This window comes from Dama dama, chromosome 5 (genome assembly GCF_033118175.1).
Source record: "Dama dama isolate Ldn47 chromosome 5, ASM3311817v1, whole genome shotgun sequence".
Classification (NCBI taxonomy): domain Eukaryota; kingdom Metazoa; phylum Chordata; class Mammalia; order Artiodactyla; family Cervidae; genus Dama; species Dama dama.
The window spans coordinates 31,989,398-32,005,127 of NC_083685.1; the positions used below are offsets into that span (position 1 = coordinate 31,989,398).

The 15,730-nt window shown below is 45.1% G+C and overlaps 1 protein-coding gene across 8 annotated transcripts in view; it reads left to right on the forward strand.

The window, feature by feature from the left end:
• Window positions 1–15,730, forward strand: part of FNIP2 (folliculin interacting protein 2) — a 125,533-nt gene that overhangs the window by 75,028 nt on the left and 34,775 nt on the right. For all 8 annotated transcript variants that reach the window (XM_061142262.1, XM_061142266.1, XM_061142264.1 and 5 more), the window contains 2 exons: window positions 7,649–7,778; window positions 15,464–15,665. In XM_061142262.1, coding sequence (XP_060998245.1) covers window positions 7,649–7,778; window positions 15,464–15,665 — 332 coding nt within the window. The remainder of the gene's footprint in view (window positions 1–7,648; window positions 7,779–15,463; window positions 15,666–15,730) is intronic.

Consider the following 15,730-nt stretch of genomic DNA (forward strand, 5'->3'; position numbering starts at 1 on the left):
TATTCATCTATACCTGTTTAAGAAAAATTAGAATCAACAAGTAATGCACACTGCAGCCAAAACTACAAGAGATCTAAGAATATTTCTGAGAAAAGATGTGTGATACTGTCAGGGAGAAATTTTAAAATCGTTGTTAGAAGAATTCATATATATTATCTGGAGAGAAAGAGAGATTGAGTTCCACAAATAAATATGTAAATTCAGTGTAATTTCAATTAAAATCCCTTGTGAAGTTGGGCAAAATCACTTTTATTTGTGTGGAAGAGCAAAGGACCAAGAGAATGTTTATGCCTTCCAAAATCCTTTGTAGATTTCGTTCTTAGAGTTCAGACTATGGCTAAAAAAGACGTGGGAAAGTTAAATAACTTGGCGTATAAATATAGAGTGAGTAGTTCACCAGGGCTAGGCTAGAATTTATATCCTAGATGAGGGATTAAAATGTAAGGTATTTTTGGTCGAATATTTTTCATGCTAAAGAGAAGTGAGCTATGAAGCCATGAAAGGACAGCGGCAAACCTAAAAGCTCATGACCAAGTGAAAGAAGGCAGTCGGGAAAGGCTGATGTGATGGTGTGCTGTGTGAGAATCCCCGTGTGACGTCGCGGAAATGACAGAGCCATGGAGACAGTAAAGGGACGGTGGTTGTCAGGGCTTGGGTGGGGGTAGATGGGGGGAGGACAGTGAAGCTATGCTGTGTGGTGCTGTAGTGGTGGGCGCGTGTCATTATTTGTCCAGATGGCATGGAATGTGTACCCAGGAGTGAACCCCCGTGAAGCTATGGACTCTGGGTGGTCAGTCATAACAGACGTGCCCTCTGGTGGGGATGCTGCTCTTGGGGAAGGCTGTGCATGAGAGGAGCAGCGGGTACGTAGGGAACCTCTGCACCTTCCACTCCCATTTTGTGGTGAACCTGAAGCTTCTCTAAAAATGAAGTCTACTTTTCTTTTCTTTTTCTTGCTTTTTTCAGCCACACTGTGTAGCATATGGGAATTTAGATCCCTGACCAGGGATGACATCCATGTTCCCTGCAATGGGAGCATGGGGACTTAACCTCTGGACTACTAGGGAAGTCCCCTGAAGACTATTTTTAAAAATTGGTATATTTTGAAATCCTGATGGGAAGAACATTGTCTTTTTATTCAGGGGGTTTTAAAGAAATTTTATTAAAACTGAAAAGTTACCTGTGGTGCTTTTGAGGACCCTATGTAGTCTTAAAGTAATTCTGTGGTTTGGGAGCTAAAATGTGTTAATCAGAATTTGATTTGCCAATTAACTTGTTTGGTTTATTAAAAAAGACATCTTCCTATCAGACAATCATTGACCTTTTAAGTGCTTCAACTCTTCTGTGATTAGAAACACAACTGCTGAACTTTAAAGAACTTTATATTTTTCAAGTGTTTAATAAGCAGAAACTCTTAAGAGAAGTACCATTAGTGTTACAGTCAACAAAAGCTGTTGTCATGTACTGTTTTAGATGTAGTACCCTCTGTATCAAACTGAGAGAAAGGGTTCGTGCTCAGAGCCACACTTCCGCCATCACCATAACCACCACCACCATCATCACCACCACCACCACTACCATTACCACAACCACCACCATCACCATCATCACCATCATCACCACTGCCATCATCTCCACTACCATTACCACAACCACCACTACCACCACCATCATCACCACCATCACCACCACTGCCACCATCACCACCACCACCACTACCATTACCACCACCACCACCATCACCATCATCACCATCATCACCACTGCCATCATCTCCACTACGATTATCACAACCACCACCACCACCACCATCATCACCATCACCACCACCACCATTACCACCACCACCACTACCATTACCACCACCACCACCATCACCACTGCCATCATCTCCACTACGATTACCACAACCACCACCACCACCACCACCATCACCATCACCACCACCACCATCACCACCACCACCACTACCATTACCACCACCATCACCACCACCACCATCACCACCACCACCACTACCATTACCACCACCACCACCATCACCACTGCCATCATCTCCACTACGATTACCACCACCACCACCACCACCACCATCATCACCATCACCACCACCACCATCACCACCACCACCACTACCATTACCACCACCACCACCATCACCACTGCCATCATCTCCACTACGATTACCACAACCACCACCACCACCACCATCATCACCATCACCACCACCACCACTACCATTACCACCACCACCACCATCACCACTGCCATCATCTCCACTACGATTACCACAACCACCACCACCACCACCATCATCACCATCACCACCATCACCACCACCACTACCATTACCACCACCACCACCATCACCACTGCCATCATCTCCACTACAATTACCACAACCACCACCACCACCACCATCATCACCATCACCACCACCACCATCACCACCACCACCACTACCATTACCACCACCACCACCATCACCACTGCCATCATCTCCACTACGATTACCACAACCACCACCACCACCACCATCACCACCACCACCACCAGCATCACCACCACCACCACTACCATTACCACCACCACCACCATCACTATCATCACTATCACCACCACTGCCATCATCTCCACTACCATTACCACAACCACCACCATCACCATCATCACCATCATCACCACTGCCATCATCTCCACTACCATTACCACAACCACCACCACCACCACCATCATCACCACCATCACCACCACTGCCACCATCACCACCACCACCACTACCATTACCACCACCACCACCATCACCATCACCACCACTGCCATCATCTCCACTACCATTACCACCACCACCACCACCACCACCACCATCATCACCATCACCACCATTACCATTACCACAACCATCACTACCATCATCACCATCACCACCACCATCATCACTTCCACCATCCAAATAAAAGTGTGAAAGTGTTAGTCACTCAGTCGTGTCTGACTCTTTTTGACCCCATGGACTGGAGCCTGCCAGGCTCCTATGTCCATGGGTTTCTCCAGGCAAGAATACTGGAGTGAATTGCCATTCTACATGTTCCCCATATATACGGGGAGGAGTACATACATATTTTTTTAAAGAGACACACTCAGATGATCTAGTTGTTTTCCTGGGGAACATCTGATGTGCGCTTTCCATGACTGGCTCTTGCTGGATTTTAGTTTTAGTTGAAATGTACCATTTTCACAATGGTGTTCTCCGACCACTGACTGGAGAATAAACCTTTGTCCTGGTTGCTTAAAGAAAATCATGTGAACTTAACACTGTCTGATATCGTCTTGTTTATTTATTCCACGCATACAGGCTTGTTAAGGACAGAGCTTGTTAAAACGTCTCTGTGCTGTAACTTTCTGCCCCAGGCCCAGGTGGTGCCAGGCACTTAGTAGGTGCTCAGTCAAAGTTGAGCAAATGGGTTTAAGAGTTTCAGGGCGTTGTCAAAATCCAGATTTTGTCAGAGTATCAATACAGTAAGCTCTCCAAATAGCACATGTATTGCCAGAGAAAGCTGAATGCTTATCTTGAACAACACAGGTCAAGAAGAGCCAGCTGTTGACATTTTTAAGCCTATAGATGTATTCTTTTTTCTTACTGCTAATTTCTGTAGGAATAAATAGACACTTGTTGAAGAGCCCACCTCTGTCAGGAGGGCCAGGATGCAAGCATAAATTGTTTTCTTATTCATGTGCAAAACTCCAGAAATCTTTGCAGTCTGTGTGCATTAACATTTGTGCTAATTATAAAAGTATTCTAAAAAGAGTGATACTAAAAATATTAAGAAGTGTTAGACATAGCACTTTTAAAGCTGAAGCCAAGGCTGTGAATAATTTAACTGAAAGTCGCACGTTTTACAACTGAGGCACCAACTGGAGAATTTCTCTACCCGGCTTGTGGAGCTGACAGGAAGCATGGTGTGGGCTGGGACCTACCCCATGGAACCCCTGTGCAGAAGCTCTTTGGTGTCCTGGAGATGCCAGGCCTGCAGTGAAGTGAGTGAACCAGCCGGGGAAGCCCACGCAGTCCTGGGGATGGGGCCAGCGCCCCAGCAGCATCCAGGCTGCACTCCCTTGCAGACCATGGCCCAGCCCATAGCCACGCTCACTAAATGGGGATAGAATCCATCCTTTTCTCATGAAAATGACAATAGGTTACAAGGCAGAAGGAGGCTTGTTCTTGTGTCTGAGAGTTGTAGCTGTATCATTTGCTAAAGTGTATGATTGACTACGGGCTTCCCAGGTGGCACTAGTGGTAAAGACTCCACCTGCCGATGCAGGAGACCCAGGAGATGCCAGTTTGATCCTTCGGTTGGAAAGATCCCCTGGAAGAGGGCATGGCAACCCACTCCAGTATTCTTGCCTGGAGAATCCCATGGACAGAGGAGCCTGGTGGGCTACAGTCCATGGGGTCGCAAAGAGTCAGATATGACTGAAACAACACAGCATGCACGCATGATTGACTACATACACTACAGAATTTTTGCATAAAAATCTTACTATGTGATGTCAAAATGCATTTAAAAAATATTTATTTGGCTGTGTTGGTAATTGTGGTACTTGAGATTTTTTTTTTTTTAAGTTGTGGCACATGGAATCTTGAGTGGCAGCATGTGAACTCTTAGTTGTGGCTATCTAGCTCTTAGTTGTGGAATCTAGCTCCCTGACCAGGGATTGAATCTGGGCCCTCTGCATTTGGGAGCACAGAGTCTTAGCCATTGGATCACCAGGGAAGGCCCCAAAATATTTTTCAGGAAATGTTGGAGAACGATCAGCCAGCTCTTTAGCTTATGTTTTCATCAAAATTATTATTCAGCATTCTATAGTATGAATAAAGGGAACATCCTCCTTGGTTTTTATTATTTTAATTTTTTGCCTTTCTTTTTCATGTCTCTATTACAAGTTCTCAGTTCTTTTCACAATTAACTATTCAGAATTAATGACCTTTTAGTAGTTCTCTGAAATGTCTTACCTGGCCTACCTTTTCCAAGAATTGTCAGAGAGTGAGTAGGTAACATTTACTGTATGGGCACTGGGCTGAGTGTTTTACGTGTATTGATTTGTTTAATCCTCACAGGAACTGTGTGAAATAGGTCAGTGGTTTTTAAAGCTCTCTTTTGTCTGCCGCCCACGCTAATGCATTTCACATCATGATCCAGTAACAAACATCTTTATATATGACAAACAAGTGTCATAAATTAGTGTTAGCACTGCCCTCTACTCTATTTTCATTCTTGCTTCTTTTTTAAAACACGAGGTTTGATCTGCTAAATAATTCATAACCCACCAGCAGGTTGCAGCTCTCACAAAACATACTGAGGTGTGGTCCCTTACTGCTCCCGTTTTATGGATGAGAAAGCTGACAGGTTAAGTGAACCACCCAGGTGTCCCAGCCAGTGAGCCACAGAGCTGGGATTTGAAGAAGAGCCTGGGTCTTACTCCTCCTCTATGTAACAGAAGAATCACGCAGCTGTAGGACTTCCAGAGGGTTTCCCAGGTGGTGCAGTCATAAAGAATCTGCCTGCTAATGCAGGAGACGCAGGCAACTTGGGTTTGATTCTTGGGACAGGAACATCCATGGAGGAGGGTATGGCAACCCACTCCAGTGTTCCTGCCTGGAGAATCCCGTGGACAGAGGAGCCTTAGGGGCTCCATGGGGTCACAGAGAGTCAGCACAACTGAGCACACAGCGTGAGCATGACTTCCAGAAGAAAGCGGTCCTCAGCTCATCCCATCCTGCTTTTGTGACAGGGTGGGGGCAAGTATTTATAATACAAGTGCTGCATCTCAATGGTGTCCTCCATCTGCCAAGAAGAAGCTGATGTGCTCAGCATAAGACCAGGGACTCTGAGATTTGGGAATAGGGAACGAGGATCTTCTGGATCTTATAGAGGATTTTGAGAACTTGGGGGTGGGGCAGACAAGTCTAAGTAGGATTTTTTTAATTAAGTAGTATTCTGTGACTTTGAGGAAAAACTCTATCTCCCTTCAAAATTCTCAGTAGAGTTACCCACTCACTAATGCTTGAAATGGGGATTTCATTTTGGAGGTATAAGTCCAGCCTCAAGGCTGAAACCAGGCCAGCCTCACCTGGCAGCCCTTCAGTGCAGAAGTGCCATACGTTCAGCAAGCCTTTGTTAACTGTCCGTTGTGTCCCAGGCACATCCTGGATACAAGGGATCCACAGATGAATAAGCTCTACCTTTCCTGTGCATTTTGACTAGATCAGAAGAAGAGCATCTCATGGATGCTCACAGCACCTCTGCTGTGGACAAGGAAGCCTAGATTGTTAGCTCCTCACCCTTGTGGCTGGGGGTTCTCTGGTCTTGCAGCCGTCAGCTCCATGTGGGGCCACCATGTGCTGCACAGTGCCTGGCACATTGCAGATGCTGGATGCGCAGCCAGGCAACCCTTGCAGGATTTCAGAACTCATGCTGGGGACTCAGCCTATTTCCATCTGCCTGTAAAAGTAGAAATAAGAACATGATAGCTCATGTGGAGAAGCTGCCTTCCAGCGGTGTCCATGAGCATGGTATACTATGCTTAGTGAAGTCAGTACCTGTGTCTGAAAATGTCGACTGGCTGCCTGTCACATTCCATTCCCTTCTCTACCTGACCCAGTAACTTGGGGAGGTAAAAGGAGAAAAAGTCTGCCTCCTCCAGCGTTCCAAACCCACAGAGCTCCACCCAGCAGCCGAGATTTGAGAGAAGCCCTTTTGCCTGCCCTGAGGGGGACCAGTCAGGTTGTATGTTGCTGCTACTTAGGGAGGCACTGATATTACATAACAGGAAGAAGCAGAGAGGCTCGAGGCAAATAAGTAGTCCAAGCGGAAGAAACATTTAGGACTAGTTATTCCACTTTCACACGACTTCCCAGGTGGCGCTAGTGGTAAAGAATCCACCTGGCCAATGCAGGAGATGCAAGAGACCTGGGTTCAAGCCTTGGATTGCAAAAATCCCCTGGAGGAGGAAATGGCAACCCACTCCAGTATTCTTGCTTAGAACATTCCATGGGCAGAGGAGCCTGATGGACCCCAGTTCGTGAGGTTATAAAGAGTTGGACACCACTGAGCACATGGCACATGCACATAATCCTCTTTCACAGCGAGGGAATGGCCGCAGGCCGGGGGCCAGGGGCAGATGCTATGTATTTGGGGCTGGGGGTGCAGGATGCAGCAGTGCTGTGTGGAGGAACTACCTTTCTGCCTGGCTTTCACCTCTGAATATAGAGTGACGAAGCGGTCAAGAGAGGTTAATGTGTGTGAGTGAACGCTGTGTCGGGCACTGGTTACCCAGCAGCAACAGCAATAGTTCTGTGGAACACTGTATCAGAAATCTGCAGTTTGCACTCTTGAGTGGATGAGTAATAATTGTTTGCGTTTGTAAGTGAGGTCTGGTCATGGATGCAAGGCTCTGTCTGTGGTCTCTCTTCCTTTTGACTTGTTTCCCATTTTGTGGGATGTTTTCTCGCATACAGAGGGGAGGCTGGTCTCCCCCCTGGGTGTGGCCTGTAGAACCTGAGCAGTTAGGTTCCTGGACCTGTGCCTTTTGTGTAGGTTCTCACAGGCTCCTTGAGTTCAGCTCTCACTTTCCAATCTTCTTCTTGCAGCCTCCCTGAGCAGCCTTCTGATCACACCATTCCCATCTCCAAGCTCCTCCACCTCCTCCTCCAGCAGCTACCAGCGCCGCTGGCTTCGGAGCCAGACCACAAGCTTGGAAAATGGCATCATCCCCAGGAGGTGAGCTGGGTTCCCCTTGCTGTGACGGGCACCCAGGTGGGCCCCAGGTGGGCGGCCGGGGGTGCCCATAGACACTGCGTTCACCTGCCGTCCCTGGGAAAGGGTGGAAGCTTTCCGCTCAGCTTCAGCTTAGCCTGGAAGTTTACAAGTTGAGGGTCTAGGAAGGACACTGGGAATATCCAGGTAGATCTGTGTTGATTTAAAGTGAGTGCATGCTCTGTTTGTACTGGCTCCCCTCCAGGGGTAGCTTGTGTAAGTGAGAAGGCTGGAATAAATCTTGGCTTATGGTGACACAGTATGGTCTTTGAAAATACATGAACCCAAGAATGGTGACATACTCTTTTTTTTTTTGGTAAAGCTTAAATTCTTAAACAGTCATGAGTTTGAGTATGAATAGAGATGGTACCAAGATATCCTTTGCCTTTATTTCAGTTGGTTTCAGATCCAAAGTTTAGTTACATTGCAAAATGTACATTTTTGACTTATGATGATATTACATCAATAGCTTCCAATCTCTTCTTTGTACAACCCACAACTTAAAAGGGAATAAAGATGGTTGTCCCTATACAGAGTGAAGTAAGCCAGAAAGATAAAGAACATTACAGCATACTAACACATATATATGGAATTTAGAAAGATGGTAACGATAACCCTATATACAAAACAGAAAAAGAGACACAGAAATACAGAACAGACTTTTGAACTCTGTGGGAGAAGGTGAGGGTGGGATGTTTCAAAAGAACAGCATGTATACTATCTATGGTGAAACAGATCACCAGCCCAGGTGGGATGCATGAGACAAGTGCTCGGGCCTGGTGCACTGGGAAGACCCAGAGGAATCGGGTGGAGAGGGAGGTGGGAGGGGGGATCGGGATGGGGAATACGTGTAAATCCATGGCTGATTCATATCAATGTATGACAAAACCCACTGAAATGTTGTGAAGTAATTAGCCTCCAACTAATAAAAAAAATAATAATAATAATTAAAAAAAAATTAAAAAAAAAAAGCTTCCCATGTGAAGGGAGCCCACTTACTTGTGATGCATAGAGCATAGAAAAAAAAAAAAAAAGATGGTTGTCCCTATAAAAGCCAGATGACAGTCGGTTGACTTAGTAAGTTGTGAGTAGCATGTATAGGGTCTGTGAGGGAGTGAAGAGTCAGCTGCACAACTGCATTTCAGAAGTTCATGAAGACGCACAGGTAAATAATGGTATAAAGAAGATAAACGCTTAGAGAGGGTAGAGTGTTTGGAGCTCAAGAGAGAGAGGCAGCCTTCTGGAGGTCTTGGGGCTTGGGAACCTTCATGGAAGTGGTCCTGAAAGAACAGGCTGAGATATGGGGGGCTGAGATATGTGGAGGGCATCAGGCTGCCGGCACCCTCTTCTCCCAAAATTAACATCACATGTTAATGTTTCTTTTTAAAAAATTATGCTCCAGGCATTTTGAGAACAACCTATAAAACGAGTGTAAGGCTTTTCCATTAAAACTATTTTACTTTCAGGACTTCCCTGGTGGTTCAGTGGTTAAGACTGCTCACTCCCAATGCAAGGGGCCTGGGTTCAATCCCTGGTCAGGGAACTAGATCCCACATGCCGCAACTAAATCTCAGCACAGCCAAATAAATAAATGTAAATAAATATATTAAAAATATTTTACTTTCAAAATATAAATAGGAGTAATAGTGATCCATAACTATTAACATAAACTTATAAATTGCAAAAAAATGTTTTGGTGCAGTAATTTTATATAACATATGAAGTAATACTTCATATGATATCTTGACTCATAAGATTTTTCTGGCTCACTTTTCTGCAGATTCATTTGTTTAGGTCATCATAATTTATATTTCAGTTGGCATAATTGAAAGCAGTGTTAGCTGCTCCTTTCAAATGCAAGATGGCAGATAATTTTTGATAATTTTTTTATTTTGGGAAAGCTCATTTTGTTTATTGTAACAGTTACTGGAGCTGTATAGATTATAACAACATTGAGATAAATTTTTAATAAACTTTAAAAATATAAATTTTAATACATCTAAATCAGATAATTCTTATGGAGAAGTTTTGCTAAAGATTTTATTCTTCACACATAGCCATTTTGTATGTCTGAATTCAATTTTAAATGTAAATTTTTACAAGATTATTTTAATGTTTCCTCTGCCAATTCCTGCAACTTATGGAGGTCTTACAAGAAATTAGAAGTGTCTTTGTGGGTTGTGTGTAATTCAGAATGCCTGTTTATGCATTCTATACTATGTTGTCAATTATATGGAAAATTAATTTTAAAATGGGCTTCCTTATTAATAATTTCATCGTCTAAAGCTTCATCTAGAAAGTAATGGGTATTTTCTATCCAGTGCAACAATCTCTACACTTGATTTCTATTTCTGTGCTTGTGAGTGTTTGCTTGGCAATGTTGCTGCAGTTTTCAAAATGAGAGATTACAAACTCTTTGAAGAACTCTAGTAAGTCCCTGATGTATTAATACTTTACTGTACTGTCCACTGTAGGCCCTTCTTTGTGATAATTTACTGCCCTGGGGCTCAGGACAAAGAGCTGAGTATTTGTGCAGACTCCACAAGGGCGGGCTCTGATGATGGACAGACAAGCTGCCTCCACTGTGTCTGCCCAAGCCCTTTCCCCCTCCCACAGCCGTGACCTGCTGCCACCACCAGTCTGGGCCCAGGTCCCAGCCTTGCTGCCTTGGGGCCTCGTGGCACCTGGGTTCTGGTCGTGTGGGTGTGTGCCTGACCCCAGGCTGACTGCCCAGCGCCCAAGTTCCCCAGGTGCTCAGCTGCCTGGCATCTGTGTGCATGCTCGTGTGCATGCATCATCACCCCATCAGACTGCACTTAGAGAGCCCAGGTTAAAGGTGACACAGTCAGGGATCAAGATCGCACCCACTGAATGCTACCTCGAGCTTCAGCCCTTCTGAGAGCAGCCCTGCGAGAGGGCACAGCCTGGGCTGGCCCTAGGCTCGCCCTGTCTGACACCCAGGACGGAAGAGCTGCAGGGACTCAGCATCCATCACTGCCTGTGAAGATCCTTCAACTGCAGGAGTGTCGCCCATCTCCCTTATGGCAGCACCCTTGTGGGGGTGGGGATTAGTCTCTGACGCTGGACCAGAGAACAGTGGGTCCCAGAAATGCGATCGCTTCTGCTCTGAGGGAAAAGTCACAGCAAAGACTTCATTCCAGAGAGAGTTCAGGGTGGCCAGGGAGGATCTTCACAGTCCATAGGGTTGGTTGCTCGTGGACACCCGTACCTTGGGGCCCTGCCATCCCACGTGGGGAGCTTTGGTGACTGGAGACAGGGCGGGGAGAATCAGGGGGCAGTTTATCAGCTGATGCAGAGGTGCTGCCAGAGCGGTGAGGGAGAGAGGCTGCAGAGATTTCCCCCCTTAGTGGGGCTGTTGAAACCCTGAAGAAGCAGCTATTATAATGTCCCAGAAAGGCTATTGACTTGAATTATAAAACAAGTAACCAGAGTTGCTGATGAGTTGTTCTTTGACCTACAGAAATGGTGATTTCATATGTTCCAGTGTAATCCAAAGATTCAGTATGAGTTCAGAGTGACATAATCGGTTAAACTAAGCAGTCCTGAGATCAGTTATGGGTCACTGAGATGTACTTAAATAGTAGAGTTTTGGCTTTATTTAGGATCTTGAAGTATTCATAACATATGTAAATGCTGTTCATAAGTGTCAGCAAAATTCTATTTGGTTTTTTTTATAAGAAGAAAAATTCAGTGTGTAGCTTAGTCTTCCCTTGACTTGAAGGCTTGTCAGCTGTGTGATTGCTCCCAGCCACTCCTCTCAGTGCTCCAGCTGGGTGACCCCAGCAGACAGATCAGACATGGGCCCAGAGCCCTGGGTATTCCGTGTCCAAGCAGTGAGCCAGGGCCAACAGACAGAAGCCCTGGGCTCTGACTGCAGCGTGGTCATTGAAAAGCTTTCGGTTCTGAAGCACTTCAGTCACTCTGCCTCAGTTTCCATGTTTGCAAAATGGACTGTGTATCTCACCTAGTGCCCTGACAGTAAAGCTATGGTAAAGTATTTGTGTGCATAGTTAAATGTTGAAAAACACTTTGAAGCATGCTGTCCTGTCGATTGATCTTAAAAGCATATTTACAGTATTCAGTTCAGTTCAGTCACTCAGTCATGTCCGACTCTTTGCGACCCCATGAATCGCAACTCCCTGTCCATCACCAACTCCCGGAGTCTACCCAAACTCATGTCCATTGAGTCGGTGATGCAATCCAGCCATCTCATCCTCTGTCGTCCTCTTCTCCTCCTGCCCCCAATCCCTCCCAGCATCAGGGTCTTTTCTAATGAGTCAACTCTTCGAATGAGGTGGCCAAAGTATTGGAGTTTCAGCTTCAGTATCAGTCCTTCCACTGAACACCCAGGACTGATCTGCTTTGGGATGGACTGGTTGGATCTCCTTGCAGTCCAAGGGACTCTCAAGAGTCTTCTTCAACACCACAGTTCAAAAGCATCAATTCTTCAGCGCTCAGCTTTCTTCACCATCCAACTCTCACATCCATACATGACCACTGGAAAAACCATAGCCTTGACCAGACGGACCTTTGTTGGCAAAGTAATGTCTCTGCTTTTTAATATGCTATCTAGGTTGGTCATAACTTTCCTTCCAAGGAGTAAGCGTCTTTTCATTTCATGGCTGCAATCACCATCTGCAGTGATTTTGGAGCCCAAAAAAATAAAGTCTGACACTGCTTCCACTGTCTCCCCATCTATTTCCCATGAGGTGATGGGACCAGATGCCATGATCTTAGTTTTCTGAATGTTGAGCTTTAAGCCAACTTTTTCACTCTCCTCTTTCACTTTCATCAAGAGGCTTTTGAGTTCCTCTTCACTTTCTGCCATAAGGGTGGTGTCATCTGCATATCTGAGGTTATTGATATTTCTGCTGGCAGTCTTGATTCCAGCTTGTGCTTCTTCCAGCCCAGCGTTTCTCATGATGTCCTCTGCATATAAGTTAAATAAGCAGAGTGACAATATACAGCCTTGACGTACTCCTTTTCCTCTTTGGAACCAGTCTGTTGTCCCATGTCCAGTTCTAATTGTTGCTTCCTGACCTGCATACAGGTTTCTCAAGAGGCAGGTCAGGTGGTCTGGTATTCCCATCTCTTGAAGAATTTTCCATAGTTTATTGTGATCCATACAGTATTTAGTATTAGTCAGCCATAAAAAGGAAGGAATGTGAGTCAGTTGTAGTGAGGTGGATGAAACAAGAGCCTGTTATACAGAGTGAAGCAAGTCAGAAAGAGGAAAACAAATATCATAAATATCATATATTAACACATATATATGGAATATAGAAAAATAGTACTGATGAACCTATTTACCTGGAAGAAATGGAGATGCAGACATAGAGAACAGACTTGTCAGCGTTGCAGGGGAAGGAATGGGTAGGACAAATTGAGAAAGTAGCATGTGTACAGTAGCTAGTGGAAAGCTGCTGTATAGCGTAACACAGGGAGCTTAGCCTTGCACTCTGGGATCACCTAAAGGGCTGGGATGAGAAAGGGAGGGAGTCTGAAGAGGGAGGGGATATTTATATAATTATGACTGATCCGAGTTGTCGTATGGCAGAAACCAACACAACATTGTAAAGCCATTTCCCTCCAATTAAAAAAAATGAACCCAGGCTTAAAAAAAGTATTTTTATAAATACCACATGGCCTGATTTATTCCAGTTTGCATGGCCATTCCAAGACTACTACAGACTGAACAAAACTCAGCTGCTTTAGAGTTCAAGGGAGCAAGTGAGAGCCAACACGCTGTTAGAGCTGCGAGTGATTCTCAGAAATTCAGCAGGTGGCACCGTCTGCTGTGCTGACGAGTTGGTTACTGTTTTCAGGGTGGAGCTGGAGCTGACTCAGACATCTGAAGAGGGCTCGATGATCACTGCAGTTTGTTTATTAGAGACCGCATTGACCAAGACATGCAGATTGATGTGGGCATTTTGACTTTTGCAAAAAGGAGGGAAGCAGGAGATGACAAAGAAGAAAGGGTTGCAAGAAAGGATTGGTGTAACATAAGCTCAGAATTTCCTCTACAGAATACAAATAAACTGGTGCAGAGAATCAAAGTTATAGGACAGGTACTGTGGAAAAGAGGAGGGAGCATTGTATGAAATTAAGTAAAATCGTAAGAGCGCCTCAACAGTTTCTTTCTGCCATGCAAATAATTAGGATCTAGGGGTTTCTCAGAGAAAGCGGTTGCTGGTTTATTTTAATGCCTAGCATTTACAAGAGCACTGGGAGACCATGTCCTTCCCCTGGTGTGTCTTGAATGAAGTCTTTTACAGATTTATCAGCCACACCAATGACATGGTCCTCTGAGATTCGAACATGATGCCTGTCTCCTTTAAAAATGAGATAGCTTTCCTAACCATAAAACTTCTGATGTGTGTATGTTTTTAAAATGTGGGTATGTTCGAAATCTACTGTGAGTAGAGCACTAAATAACAAGTTAAAGACCAGGAATGAGGCTGGTTGCCTTGAGTTCTGCCAGCAGACGTGACCATCGGGGTGTAGTTTGTAGTAAAGGACATGGAAGAGGCATCGTCCTCCTGTGCTTAGTAACAGACACAGCTGATCCCTCGGGTCAATAAGAAAGATATACTGCAAACCTACCTTGTGCCAGGCTAGGCGCTTTCATTTGCAGTGTGATGTCACTTGCTTCGGGACTTCCTAAAGGTGGCGCTAGTGGTAAAGAACCCGCGTGCCAGTGCAGGAGACAGATAGATGTGGGTTCAATCCCTGGGTCGGGAAGATCCCCTGGAGCAGGGCATGGCTACCCACTCCAGTATTCTCACCTGGAGAATCCCATGGACAGAGGAGCCTGACTGGCTACAGGCCATAGAGTCGCAGAGAGTTAGACATAACTGAAGCGACTTAGCATGAAGGAACATCCTTTGCTTTGGTGTCTTTATAGAAAAAAACAAAATAATTTTAAAAATCTTTCACTCTTGCTGTTAGCAGCTACATGGTCATATGCTGGTTTTTCAGAATAAAGGAGAGACCTGGATTGGCTGTATTTGTGAGGTTCACCCCTTACAACAAATTGAATACACATTCAGTTTGTTGGCTTCTCTCATCCTAGAAGCAGAGTCTTTGCACAGAACGTTAAGTTGGTCCAGGTGCTGACTATAGTAGAAGAGAGGGGGATCTTTCTTCTTGGGGGGTTTCCTGGAGAGTGTTCAAGGTTGCGTGGCTTAGTCTCAGCATTTATAGGAGTAACTTCATCTAATAGTTTTAGTAACCTTGGGAAAGCAAGCCTTGGCTACTAGTAAATGTCCAAACGCGATGTCCTGGTCATACAATGGACTGCAGAGGACCTTCCCTTTCAGAGATTCTTATCGACTGGTATCTATTAGCCAAAACTGAGGGCCTGTGTTTTGAGCCAACAGATGTTTCACACCCCTTCCCAAATACCACCAGTCTGATGTAACACAGTCCAAGGGAAAAGGACTAAGAGTCTAATAAGAGGGCACTTACAATTATTTTCAGTTCTCACTGAAGTTTCTTTTCATGTTATAATAACGCTGAGTATCAAGTGGAGGTTTTCATTTTCACAATAGAATCTGACTGAGGAGGAGCTTAGTAGGGGATGTGGTCCACTGATGCAGGGCGGCTCCTCAAACCCTTTCTCCTTCCAGGTCAATGGATGAGACATTCAGCTTGGCCGAAGAAACCTGCAGTTCCAACCCGGCCATAGTCCGGAGGAAGAAGATTGCCATAAGCATCATCTTCTCACTGTGCGAGAAGGAAGAGGCACAGAGGAATTTCCAGGACTTCTTTTTTTCTCATTTCCCCCTGTTTGAATCTCACATGAACAGGCTGAAGAGTGCCATTGAAAAGGTACTGAAAGTACAGTGCATGGCCCCACGGGGCTGTAAGGGCGGCGGGCTCCGTCCTGGATCACT